General features: G+C 40.3%; 1 protein-coding gene across 1 annotated transcript in view; it reads right to left on the minus strand.

Annotated features, from left to right (window-relative positions):
• Positions 1 to 3,571: 3,571 nt before the first annotated feature.
• Positions 3,572 to 13,538, minus strand: part of LOC128665120 (very-long-chain 3-oxoacyl-CoA reductase-B-like) — a 55,056-nt gene continuing 45,089 nt past the window's right edge. The window contains exons 9-11 of the mRNA XM_053719865.1: positions 7,506 to 7,571; positions 4,125 to 4,274; positions 3,572 to 4,015 (exon numbers count right to left, since the gene is read on the minus strand). Coding sequence (XP_053575840.1) covers positions 3,905 to 4,015; positions 4,125 to 4,274; positions 7,506 to 7,571 — 327 coding nt within the window. The 3' untranslated portion in view covers positions 3,572 to 3,904. The remainder of the gene's footprint in view (positions 4,016 to 4,124; positions 4,275 to 7,505; positions 7,572 to 13,538) is intronic.

Here is a 13,538-nt window from a genome sequence, read left to right on the forward strand (position 1 = left end):
TGTGTTTAATTTGTAAACAAATTAAATTGATTTGGTTTGATAAATAAATACTTCCAGTGCTTATATAATACTTTTCATATGGGGGGCGATTTAACATAGTGCGAGCGGATCATGTCCGCTGCAAATCGATAAATGCTTGTGCAATGCCGCCCCCTGCACATTTGGCCGGATTACTGTCCGCCGCCTCAGAGGTGGCGAACGAGTTAAGGAGCAGTGGTCTTAAGATCGCTGCTACTTAACTCCTGTTTCTGGCGAGCCTGAAGGCTCGTGCGGAAACAGGTGCATACCGGGGCATCATAAATCGGCCCCATTGTGTTTTGCCTCTTGATAAGGAAAAAAAACAAGAATTTTCGAGTTTTTATTTTTTCACTCCTGCTATACAGAATATGAGATCATCACTTTTCATTGTATCTATCTTGGTGGTACCCACTGTCATTGTAAACCTGAACATGGTGTCACATGTATTTCTCCTAAGTAGAGTTGAATTTGTTCAGCTTAGATTGTGTAGATGGTGCATGCATTAGCCATTTTTCCTTCAGCACAGACTGCTATAATAATAGAGCATGCAGATAACATAATATAGCACACACAGATCTGTGAATTATTTCAGTATTCCTTATTGAAATGAATGCTGAAAAATGACTATGGTCTACAGCATTTATCTCATTTTGGCACAGCAGTAAAGTAAAAGTTCACACAAAAATGTGTGAAAATACTAAAATGTGCAGAATGCCGCAGACCGCAGCCATTTTGGACATACGTTTCACTAACAAATTACAAATACCTAAATAATTCACATACTGTATCTAGTAGCACACCAATTGAATTCAGTAAACTACAACTATGTCGATTTAGAAGAACATTGAAATATTTTTTAAATTTATGCATCAGAAATTATTTAGTGTTACAATTGATCTCCATACAAAGTAAATATTTTAAAAACATTTTTAACTTTCATTTTCCCTGTGAAAGGCCTCTTTAATGTTTTTTTATCTTACTGTTTTTGCTGTGGCCAATTAGGGACACACATAAAAAAAACTGGACATATCAAGCAATCACTATGCAGCAAGTATTTTCAAAGAACAGAGAGCAGCGCTCCAAGAAATATCTCCCACGCAGCGGTACTCAGCCCAATCTGAAAAGCACAGCTGTCTTCACGCTACCACAACTGTATGCCAAGGGGAACGATCTCAGGAAGATGACATCACTGGTGCTTGTCCTGCACAAAAGCGCTCCATCAACGCCAACCATAAAATATGTAACATGAACAAGGAACAGCACACGGAAATCCAAAAGACTCAGCAGACTCTTCATAAAAATGCAAAATTTAATGTGCACCCAAAGTGCCAGAGTACATCAAGGTAAAAGGTCAAACATGTTTTGTGGTTATCACATATAGTACTTCATCAGTGACCTGTATCTAACAATTATTGTCTCTCTCAATTTATAATCTAAAACATCCCTCCCCCAGCACTAATTAGTTACCATTATCCAATACACCTGAGTAACATAAAATCTATCATAAATTAATTAGAAAGGGGAAGGGGGAGTGGAGAAAAAAGAAAGTATAAGGGAATACAAAAAATGAATTACAAAATGATAGTACATATGTTAAATGCATAGTTGCAAAAGCATACATTTCTATCAAAAATCTGAAAATCTAATGGGAAGGGAACAATAAATCTCTATACACATTTGTGTTATAGAAATAATGTAAGTGCTAATATTATACATGCACTGTACAAAAGGTTTGACATCCCACTCAGAGTTCAAACATTTTGGCATTTGTGTATCCAAGTGAAAGATCCAAAAGACCTCACGTTGTCTTAGGACTTCTTCCCTATTCCCCCCTCTGGGGTGTCTTGGAATGACTTGTATGCATTGGAATGCCAAAAGTGAACTATCAGCATTGAGTTCCCTTTTGAAATGCAGGGAGATCGGAGTGGTTGACTCAGGGTCATCAATAGCTCTCAAATGTTCAAGAAACCGATCCTTGAGAGCTTGGGTAGTTAAACTCACGTACTGCTTACAGCACCCCCTGCAGGTCAAAAGGTACACTACAAAGCAAGAATTGCACATGGAATGTTGTTGTATTTGATACTTCTTACCAGTAACCTGTGAAGTAAATTCAGGGCAGCAAGTAGGAGGTTGGGATTCTGCATACCACGGAATGCACTCCACTCTCTCTGGAGGGATTAGTCTGGTGAGTTACATTTAGCCACCAACAGGCAAGCATAACCCAGGTGCTCAAGCAAAAATGGGCAGGCTCCTAAGCTTTACATTCCTGCTTTTCAAATAAAGATAAGGAGTAAATTAGAACGTGGGTTTAGTATCGCTTCAACCATTGAAACTTCTAGTCATGCTAAATATGTTTCAGATAAAAACACACTAAAAATTAGACATTAAACACCACTTACTTTTGTATAAAAGACATGCATGTACGAAAGAGGCCAAAAAGCAAACACAGTGCTGCAAATTGTATAAATTGTTTTCGGTAATTTGAAGCATTTTTAAAAGCTAGGTTTACAGATTTTGCTTTTGGCCTCTCAAGGAACTATGGGACAAAAAATAGATTTTACGTAAAAACTAGAAGTATCTAAAGAGAAAAAGTAAGGTCCAAATTAATATTTCATGATTCGTATAGGGCATGTAATTTTAAACAACTTTCTAATTCACTTTTATCATCAAATTTGCTTTGCTCTCTTGTTATTCTTAATTGAAAGCTAAACCTAAGTAGGCTCATATGCTAATTTCTAATCCCTTGAAGGCAGACTCTTATGTAAATGCATTTGACAGTTTTTCACAGCTAGAGAGCGTTAGTTCATGTGTTTCATATAGATATCTTAGATACAAGCTTAGATACAAGGTAATTACAAAGGTAAAAAGTATATTTCTATAACAGTGTTGGTTATGCAAAAGTGGGGAATGGTAAATAAAGGGATTATCTATCTTTTTAAACAATAACATTTTTGGTGTTTACTATCCCTTTAAAGGGACAGTCAACGCAAAAAATATTATTGTTTAAAAAGATAGTTAATGCCTTTATTACCCATTCCCCAGTTTTGCACATAAAACATGTTTATATTAATATACATTTTATCTCTGTGATTACCTTGTATCTATTGACTTGCATTTAAGCCAATTAGTGCTGTTTTGTTAGAATCCACTGGCCTGAGTTCAATGTTATCTATATGGCTCACATGAACTAACTTCCCCTGATGTGAAAAGCAAATACAAAAGCATGTGATCATGGGGCTGTCTTTAGTGACTTAGAAACACACAGAAATTTAGAGGCTTAAAGGTTATAAAGTATATTAATATAACCATGTTTTTTGTGCAAAGCTGGGGAATTGTAGTAAAGGCATTATCTATCTTTTTAAGCAATAAAAAAAAATGGTGTTGACTGTCCCTTTAAGGTCCATTTGAGCACATGACCAAATAGCACTGCAATTTTTTCTAGACTTATTTAACTTTCTTAAAGACAATTTTTATCTGCATGCAGGTAATCTAATTAATCCACTCAAAACCATTTATCTATAGCTGTACAGTAAGTAAAACAATGACATCAACATCACATTAAACCAATAGGCAATACCCTGAGGATACATTTATATTCCAAGAGTAGTCATTTTATCCTGCTTGTTGGCTGATCAAAAACCTGCAGGAATATAGAGAAATCGCACAATAATCTTTGTTTTAGCATTATATTGTAATGTAGGTGTCTGCTTCGCACCAAGAACTCTGCATGGAGAGATAAAACATTCTCAAGCTAACATTTGCCTTTACAAAATTCTGTGAGGCACCGTGCAGTGCTGAAGAGGCTTCATAGATATTCTCGCCAGAGCAGAGAAAAAGATATTCTATTGGCAGACGTCTCTCTGGTGAGTTGTGGCGCTCACTTCTATTAGCTTTTCTTGTAATCCTTCTTCCACTTGCTCCAGAGTTTGCCCATTATTTTTGTGGAGAACACAATTTTCAAAAGATTCTCTGAAAGTATCATATTTAAGGCGTAACTCTAAGTAATAAGAAAATTAAAGCAAATGTAGTTAGCTCATAAATTATATATATGTCCTTTAAAGCAACAGTGTACCTAGCAGATTGTACTAAAAACCCAAATGTGTTACCTGAAGAGAATGAGATAGACATCCACTAGTTCTATGTGTGTAACCCACAGTGTTTAACGCTTCATAGGCAAAGTCTTCAGGAGCTTTCACAAAGATGTTTTTTTTAATCTTAAAAGTCATATCCGTTGAAACAAATAGTGGCATTACACACTATGGGAGGAGAGGATGAGTTAGAGGCTGTCAGAGTGGGTCAATGAGTACAGTAACACAAAATAACACCTACTGCTTGTTTTAACGCAATGAAGGAGATTCACAAGACCACAGTTTACTGTCTCTTCCTTATTGTACAGGGGCATTATACTGTCTTGCATTTATTTAAAAATTAACACTCCCTAGAGAAGCCAAAAAGCAAAATCTGTAACCCAAGTTTTCAAAATGCTGCACATTACCAGTTGTTATAACTGCAGCATTTGTAAGCACAGAATTTTGCTTTTTGGCCTCTTAAGAAGCATGGGAAAAACACAATATTTACACAAAGCAAGAGGTGTTAAATGTTCTTTTAACAGATTTTGACAAACACTGGAAAATGATATTTTAGCCTGGTATTTATCAGACCACAATAGTTATAGTTATTGGGGCCTATTTATCAAACGGTCTTGCGGACCTGATCTGACAGTGCGGATCAGGTCCGCAAGACCTCGCTGAATGCGGAGAGCAATACGCTCTCCGTATTCAGCATTGCACCAGCAGCTCACAAGAGCTGCTGCTACAACGCCGCACCCTGCAGGGGGGTGTCAATCAACCCGATTGTACTCGATCGGGTTGATTTCCAGCGATTCCTGTCCGCCTCATCAGAGCAGGCAGACAGGGTTATGGAGCAGCGGTCTTCATAACTGCTGTTTCTGGCGAGTCTGAAGACTCGCCAGAAACACGGGTCCACAAGCTCCTTTCGGAGCTTGATAAATGGGCCCCATTGTGTAAATGTATTTCAAATGAAGGAAATGCTTCCAAGGGGTATAGATTTATTAAGCAGCGGATGCTGAATTCTACTCCATTCATTTCAGGCTCTTACGACCGTTGCTCCTTAACTTCTTGGCGGACTGAAATCATCCCAATCCGATACAATCGGGATGCGTATTCAGCATTGCACCAGCAATGATTGACCCCCCCCCCCGCTAGTGGCCGATTGGCCGCCAGTGAGCAGGGGGCGGCATTGCACAAGCATTTCACTAGAAATGCTTGTGCAATGTTAAATGCTGGCAGCGTATGATATCGGAATTTAGGGTGATAGAGCAGCGAATCGTGTCCACTCGACTAATGGTAAATCTACCCCCAAGTCTGTAGTATAGGGTGACCATTTGGTTCCAACCTTTCACTGAAAGTCTGTGAAAAAAAAATGCCTTAAAATAAAAGAATTTACAAATAGTTGTATTTTACTCTCAAAGCTAACTTTCTCTTGGTATCCTTTGCTGAAACTTAGCTCCTTTCTATGACAAAATACCTAGGTAGGCTCAGGAGTGTGCACATAATTGGTGCACTACAGGGAGTGCAGAATTATTAGGCAAATGAGTATTTTGACCACATCATCCTCTTTATGCATGTTGTCTTACTCCAAGCTGTATAGGCTTGAAAGCCTACTACCAATTAAGCATATTAGGTGATGTGCATCTCTGTAATGAGAAGGGGTGTGGTCTAATGACATCAACACCCTATATCAGGTGTGCATAATTATTAGGCAACTTCCTTTCCTTTGGCAAAATGAGTCAAAAGAAGGACTTGACAGGCTCAGAAAAGTCAAAAATAGTGAGATATCTTGCAGAGGGATGCAGCACTCTTAAAATTGCAAAGCTTCTGAAGCGTGATCATCGAACAATCAAGCGTTTCATTCAAAATAGTCAACAGGGTCGCAAGAAGCGTGTGGAAAAACCAAGGCGCAAAATAACTGCCCATGAACTGAGAAAAGTCAAGCGTGCAGCTGCCAAGATGCCACTTGCCACCAGTTTGGCCATATTTCAGAGCTGCAACATCACTGGAGTGCCCAAAAGCACAAGGTGTGCAATACTCAGAGACATGGCCAAGGTAAGAAAGGCTGAAAGACGACCACCACTGAACAAGACACACAAGCTGAAACGTCAAGACTGGGCCAAGAAATATCTCAAGACTGATTTTTCTAAGGTTTTATGGACTGATGAAATGAGAGTGAGTCTTGATGGGCCAGATGGATGGGCCCGTGGCTGGATTGGTAAAGGGCAGAGAGCTCCAGTCCGACTCAGACGCCAGCAAGGTGGAGGTGGAGTACTGGTTTGGGCTGGTATCATCAAAGATGAGCTTGTGGGGCCTTTTTGGGTTGAGGATGGAGTCAAGCTCAACTCCCAGTCCTACTGCCAGTTTCTGGAAGACACCTTCTTCAAGCAGTGGTACAGGAAGAAGTCTGCATCCTTCAAGAAAAACATGATTTTCATGCAGGACAATGCTCCATCACACACGTCCAAGTACTCCACAGCGTGGCTGGCAAGAAAGGGTATAAAAGAAGAAAATCTAATGACATGGCCTCCTTGTTCACCTGATCTGAACCCCATTGAGAACCTGTGGTCCATCATCAAATGTGAGATTTACAAGGAGGGAAAACAGTACACCTCTCTGAACAGTGTCTGGGAGGCTGTGGTTGCTGCTGCACGCAATGTTGATGGTGAACAGATCAAAACACTGACAGAATCCATGGATGGCAGGCTTTTGAGTGTCCTTGCAAAGAAAGGTGGCTATATTGGTCACTGATTTGTTTTTGTTTTGTTTTTGAATGTCAGAAATGTATATTTGTGAATGTTGAGATGTTATATTGGTTTCACTGGTAAAAATAAATAATTGAAATGGGTATATATTTGTTTTTTGTTAAGTTGCCTAATAATTATGCACAGTAATAGTCACCTGCACACACAGATATCCCCCTAAAATAGCTATAACTAAAAACAAACTAAAAACTACTTCCAAAACTATTCAGCTTTGATATTAATGAGTTTTTTGGGTTCATTGAGAACATGGTTGTTGTTCAATAATAAAATTAATCCTCAAAAATACAACTTGCCTAATAATTCTGCACTCCCTGTATATATATAACATTGCTACAAATATTTTTGCTAACACTGCTGTCATGTAGTTGCACACTACTATGGCTTACTCAGTATTCTCTCTTGAAAAGGAGGGAAGGTTCAACAGAGAAATTTGACATTTGATAATAAATTAAGTCACTTTTTTTAATTATAAACTTTTTCTGAATCAGAAAACTTTAATTTTAACTTCTACGTCTGCTTCATAATTTTTTAGCATTGTTGTCTTTTTCATGTCTGTTCACATTGTTTATACTATGTATAACAATATAACTGTTATTCCTAGAGACCATTTTATGTTATCAGAGTACAAAGCACATAGATCTTTCTGACATACCTGCACAGTTATTCCTGATGACTTGTATTCTGCATCGAGACCTCGTGAAAAGAAATCCACAAACACCTATGAGGTTTAGGGGAAAGTCAATAGAATGCTGCTCATAGGTGCCAGTCTGACAGTGTACTTAGCTGCTGTTTAGTGCATACACTTACATTTACTCACCAAGTAGTACCTATGTAAGCTCTGACATTGGTACCAGGCATGTACACCTTTTTGTAACTGAAATCACCATTATTTATATCCCCTTAAAGGGACAGTCCACAATATAATTTTTATTGTTTTAAAACATAGATAATCCCTTTATTACCCATTCCCCAGTTTTGCATAACCAACACAGTTACATTAATATACTTTTTACCTGTGATTACCTTGTATCTAAGCCTCTTCTGACAGCCCCCTGATCACATAACTTTTTATTTCGTATCTTTTGATTTGCATTTTAGCCAATTAGTGTTGTCTTGTGCTGACTCTTAAAGGGACAGTCAAGTCCAAAAAAACTTTCATGATTTAAATAGGGAATGTAATTTTAAACAACTTTTCAATTTACTTTTATCACCAATTTTGCTTTGTTCTCTTTGTGTTCTTAGTTGAAAGCTAATTCTAGGAGGTTCATATGCTAATTTCTTAGACATTGAAGACTGCCTCTAATCGGAATGCATTTTGACCACTAGAGGGCATTAGTTCACATGTTTCATATAGATAACATTGAGCTCATGTATGTGAAGTTACCCTGGAGCCATCACTGATTGGCTAAAATGCAAGTCTGTCAAAAGAACTGAAATAAGGGAGCAGTCTGCAGAGGCTTAGATACAAGGTAATCACAGAGGTTAAAAGTGTATTTCTATAACAGTGTTGGTTATGCAAAACTGGGGAATGGGTAATAAAGGGATTATCTTTCTTTTTAAACAACAAAAATTCTGATGTTGACTGTCCCTTTAAATAACTCCACGAGCATGGACACAATGTTATCTACAGTATATGGCCCACATGAACTAGTAGTCTCCTGTTGTGAAAAGCAAATAAAAAAAGCATATGATAAGAGGCTGTCTGTTGTGGCTTAGAACAAGCAGAAATTTAGAGTTTTAAATGTTATAAAGTATATTAATATAACAATGTTGGTTGTGGAATGTGTAGTAAAGACGTTATCTATCTTTTTAAACAATAACAATTTCTCTTGTAAAGGTGTATCCAGTCCACGGGTTCATCCATTACTTGTGGGATATTCTCCTTCCCAACAGAAAGCTGCAAGAGGACACCCACAGCAGAGCTGTCTATATAGCTCCTCCCCTAACTGCCACCCCCAGTCATTCTCTTGCAGCTCTCGACAAGAAAGGAAGTATCAAGAGATATGTGGTGACTTAGTGTAGTTTTTACCTTCAATCAAAAGTTTGTTATTTTTAAACGGTACCAGCGTTGTACTGTTTTACTCTCAGGCAGAAATTGGAAGAAGAATTCTGCCTGGAGGTTTGATGATCTTAGCTGTTTGTAACTAAGGTCCATTGCTGTTCTCACACATAACTGAAGAGTATGGAAAGAAAACTTCAGTTGGGGGGATGGTCTGCAGATTACCTGCTTTGAGGTATGTTCAGTATATTTTTTTCTAGAGAGATGATAAGGTCTAGAAAATGCTGACAGTTCCTGGTATATTTGAGGTAAGCCTGATACAGTGATTTAACAGCGACTGGGATCATGCTTGCAAAAAAGGGTAATATTCATGTTAATTCTCATATTACTTAGTGTAAAAACGTTTGCGTGTTTTATAGAAAAAAGTTTTTTCTCTGAGGGTGATAAATCTTTATTTGGGGCCTAGTTTTCCACATGGCTTGTTAGATCACTCCTAGGAGTACTTTTTTAAGGCCCTCTGACATTGAGTGCATGGTGGGAGGGGCCTATTTCCGCGCACTTTATGCGCAGTTGATATTCAGACTGAGACATCCAGCTTCCCTAAAGGAGTCCTCTGGCATCTAGGACCACTATAGAGGGTTTTTTTCCTGCAAAAATCGTGTTTAAGGGCAGGTAGGAGCCACAGCAGAGCTGTGGCAGTGTGTTTGACTGTTTAACGGTTTTACCGTTTTTCTAATCCGGTTTGGGGCCTAAGGGGTTAATCATCCATTTGCAAATGGGTGCAATGCTGCTTTAGTCTCTTATACACACTGTAAAAATTTTGTAGAGTTTACTACTTTTTAACACTGTTTTGCAGTTTATGGGGTAGTTTTTTTCTCTTAAAGGCACAGTACAGTTTTTGTTTAATTGCTTTTTCACATTTATTAAAGTGTTTTCCAAGCTTGCTGGTCTCATTACTAGTCTGTTAAACATTTCTGACATAGAGGAAACTCCTTGTTCATTATGTTTAGAAGCCATTGTGGAACCCCCCCTTAGAATGTGTGCCAAATGCACTGACCTTTCTATAAGTTATAAAGACCATATTATGGGTTTTAAAGATTTATCACCAGAGGTTTCTCAGACTGACAAAAGGGAGGTTAAACCACCTATCTCTCCCAATGTGTCAGAACCTATATCTCCCGCGCAAGTGACGCCAAGTACATCTGGCGCGTCCAATGCGTTTACCTTACAAGACATGGCGGCAGTTATGAATCATACCCTCACAGAGGTATTGTCCAAACTGCCAGGGTTACAAGGAAAGCGAGACAGCTCTGGGGCTAGAACAAATAGAGCTTTCTGATGCTTTAGTAGCTATGTCTGATATACCCTCACAATGTACAGAAGCCGAAGCAGGAGAGCTTCTATCTGTGGGTGACATTTCTGATTCAGGGAAGGCTTTACTTCAGTCTGACTCTGAAATGACAGCATTTAAATTTAAGCTTAAACACCTCCGCTTGTTGCTCAGGAAGGTTTTAGCAACTCTGGATGACTGACACCATTGTAGTCCCAGAGAAATTGTGTAAAATGGACAAATACTTTGCAGTGCCTGTTTACACTGATGTTTTTCCAATCCCTAAGAGGTTTTCAGAAATTATTACGAAGGAATGGGATAGACCAGGTGTACCGTTCTCTCCCCCTCCTGCTTTTAAAAACATGTTTCCCATAGATGCCGCTACACGGGACTCGTGGCAGACGGTCCCTAAGGTGGAGGGAGCAGTCTCTACCCTAGCTAAGCGTACAACTATCCCCGTCCATGACAGTTGTGCTTTCCTAGATCCAATGGATTAAAAATTAGAGGGTTTCCTTAAGAAAATCTTTATACAACAAGGTTTTATTCTCCAGCCTCTTGCATGCATTGCCCCAGTCACTGCTGCAGCGGCTTTCTGGTTCGAGTCTCTTGAAGATGCTCTACAGGTGGAGACCCCATTGGATGATATCCTAGACAAGCTTAAAGCTCTTAAGTTAGCCAATTCATTTATTTCTGATGCCGTTTTTCATTTAACAAAGCTAACGGCTAAGAATTCAGGTTTTGCCATTCAGGCGCGTAGGGCGCTATGGCTTAAATCCTGGTCAGCTGACGTTAATTCAAAGTCTAAGCTTCTCAACATCCCCTTCAAAGGGCAGACCCTATTCGGGCCTGGACTGAAGGAGATCATTTCTGATATTATTGGAGGAAAAGGCCACGCCCTTCCCCAGGATAGGTCCAACAAATTAAGGACCAAACAGACTAATTTTCGTTCCTTTCGAAACTTCAATAGTGGCGCAGCTTCAACTTCCTCTACTGCAAAACAAGAAGGAAATTTTGCCCAGTCCAAGCCAGTCTGGAGACCTTACCAGGCTTGGAGCAAGGGAAAGCAGGCCAAAAAACCTGCTGCTGCCTCTAAGACAGCATGAAGGAGTAGCCCCCGATCTGGGACCGGCTTGGGCAAGAGACGTCCAGGATCCCTGGGCTCTGGAGATTGTTTCCCAGGGATATCTTCTGGATTTCAAAGCCTCATCTCCAAAAGGGAGATTTCATCTCTCACAATTATCTGCAAACCAGATAAAGAGAGAGGCATTCTTACATTGTGTTCAAGACCTTCTGGTCATGGGAATGATCCACCCAGTTCCAAGGGAGGAACAGGGTCAAGGATTCTATTCAAATCTGTTTATAGTTCCCAAAAAAGAGGGAATTTTCAGACCAATCTTGAATCTCAAGATCCTAAACAAATTTCTCAGGGTCCCATCCTTCAAGATGGAGACTATTCGAACCATCCTACCTATGATTCAGGAGGGTCAATATATGACTACCGTGGACTTAAAGGATGCTTATCTCCACATTCTGATACACAGAGATCATCATCGGTTTCTCAGGTTTGCCTTCCTAGACAGGCATTACCAGTTTGTGGCTCTTCCCTTCGGGTTAGCCATGACACCAAGAATCTTTATGAAGGTTCTAGGGTCCCTACTGGTGGTTCTAAGGCCACGGGGCATAGCGGTGGCTCCTTACCTAGACGACATTCTGATACAGGTGTCGACTTTTCAAATCGCCAAGTCCCATACGGACATTGTTCTGGCCTTTCTGAGGTCTCACGGGTGGAAGGTGAATGAAGAAAAGAGTTCTCTCTCCCCACTTACAAGAGTTTCCTTCCTAGGAACTCTGATAGATTCAGTAGAAATTAAGATTTTTCTGACAGAGGTCAGTTTGTCAAAGCTTCTAACTTCCTGCTGTGCTCTTTATTCCACTTCTCAGCCGTCAGTGGCTCAGTGTATGGAAGTAATCGGCTTAATGGTAGCGGCAATGGACATAGTTCCGTTTGCCCGCCTACATCTCAGACCACTGCAACTTTGCATGCTCAATCAGTGGAATGGGGATTACATAGATTTGTCCCCTCTGCTAAATCTGGATCAAGAGACCAGAGATTCTCTTCTCTAGTGGCTATCTTGGGTCCATCTGTCCAGGGGAATGAGCTTCCGCAGGCCAAAATGGACTATAGTGACGACAGATGCCAGCATTCTGGGCTGGGGCGCAGTCTGGAACTCCCTGAAGGCTCAGGGTTCATGGAATCAGGAGGAACATTCTGGAACTAAGAGCGATATTCAATGCTCTTCAGGCTTGGCCTCAGCTTGCTGCGGTCAGGTTCATCAGATTTCAGTAAGACAACATCACGACTGTAGCCTATATCAACCATCAGGGGGGTACAAAGAGCCCCCTGGTGATGTTGGAGGTTTCAAAGATAATTCTATGGGCAGAGGTTCACTCTTGCCATCTCTCAGCTATCCATATCCCAGGAGTAGAGAACTGGGAGACGGATTTCTTAAGTCGGCAGACTTTTCATCCGGGGGAGTGGGAGCTCCATCCGGAGGTATTTGCCCAGTTGATTCAACTATGGGGCAAACCAGAACTGGATCTCATGGCTTCTTGTCAGAACGCGAAGCTTCCTCGTTACGGGTCCAGGTACAGGGATCTCAAGGCAGCGCTGATAGATGCTCTAGCAGCGCCCTGGTCCTTCAGCCTGGCTTATGTGTTTCCACCGTTTCCTCTGCTTCCTCGTCTGATTGCCAAGATCAAGCAGGAGAGAGCTTCGGTGATTTTGATAGCTACTGCGTGGCCACGCAGGACTTGGTATGCAGATCTGGTGGACATGTCATCCTTTCCACCATGGACTCTGCCGCTGAGGCAGGACCTTCTACTTCAAGGTCCTTTCAAACATCCAAATCTAATTTCTCTGCGTCTGACTGCTTGGAGATTGAACGCTTGATTTTATCAAAGCGTGGTTTATCCGAGTCGGTCATTGATACCTTAATTCAGGCTCGAAAGCCTGTCACCAGGAAAATCTATGATAAGATATGGTGTAAATATCTTCATTGGTGTGAATCCAAGGGTTACTCATGGAGTAATGTCAGGATTCCTAGAATCTTATCCTTTCTCCAAGAGGGATTGGAGAAAGGATTGTCTGCTAGTTCCTTAAATGGACAGATTTCTGCTCTTTCTATTCTTTTGCACAAACGTCTGGCTGAGGTTCCAGACGTTCAGGCGTTTTGTCAGGCTTTAGTTAGAATTAAGCCTGTGTTTAAACCTGTGGCTCCGCCATGGAGTTTAAATTTAGTTCTTAAGGTTCTTCAAGGGGTCCCGTTTGAACCTCTGCATTCCATAGATATTAAACT

Source organism: Bombina bombina, chromosome 6 (genome assembly GCF_027579735.1).
Source record: "Bombina bombina isolate aBomBom1 chromosome 6, aBomBom1.pri, whole genome shotgun sequence".
Lineage (NCBI taxonomy): Eukaryota > Metazoa > Chordata > Amphibia > Anura > Bombinatoridae > Bombina > Bombina bombina.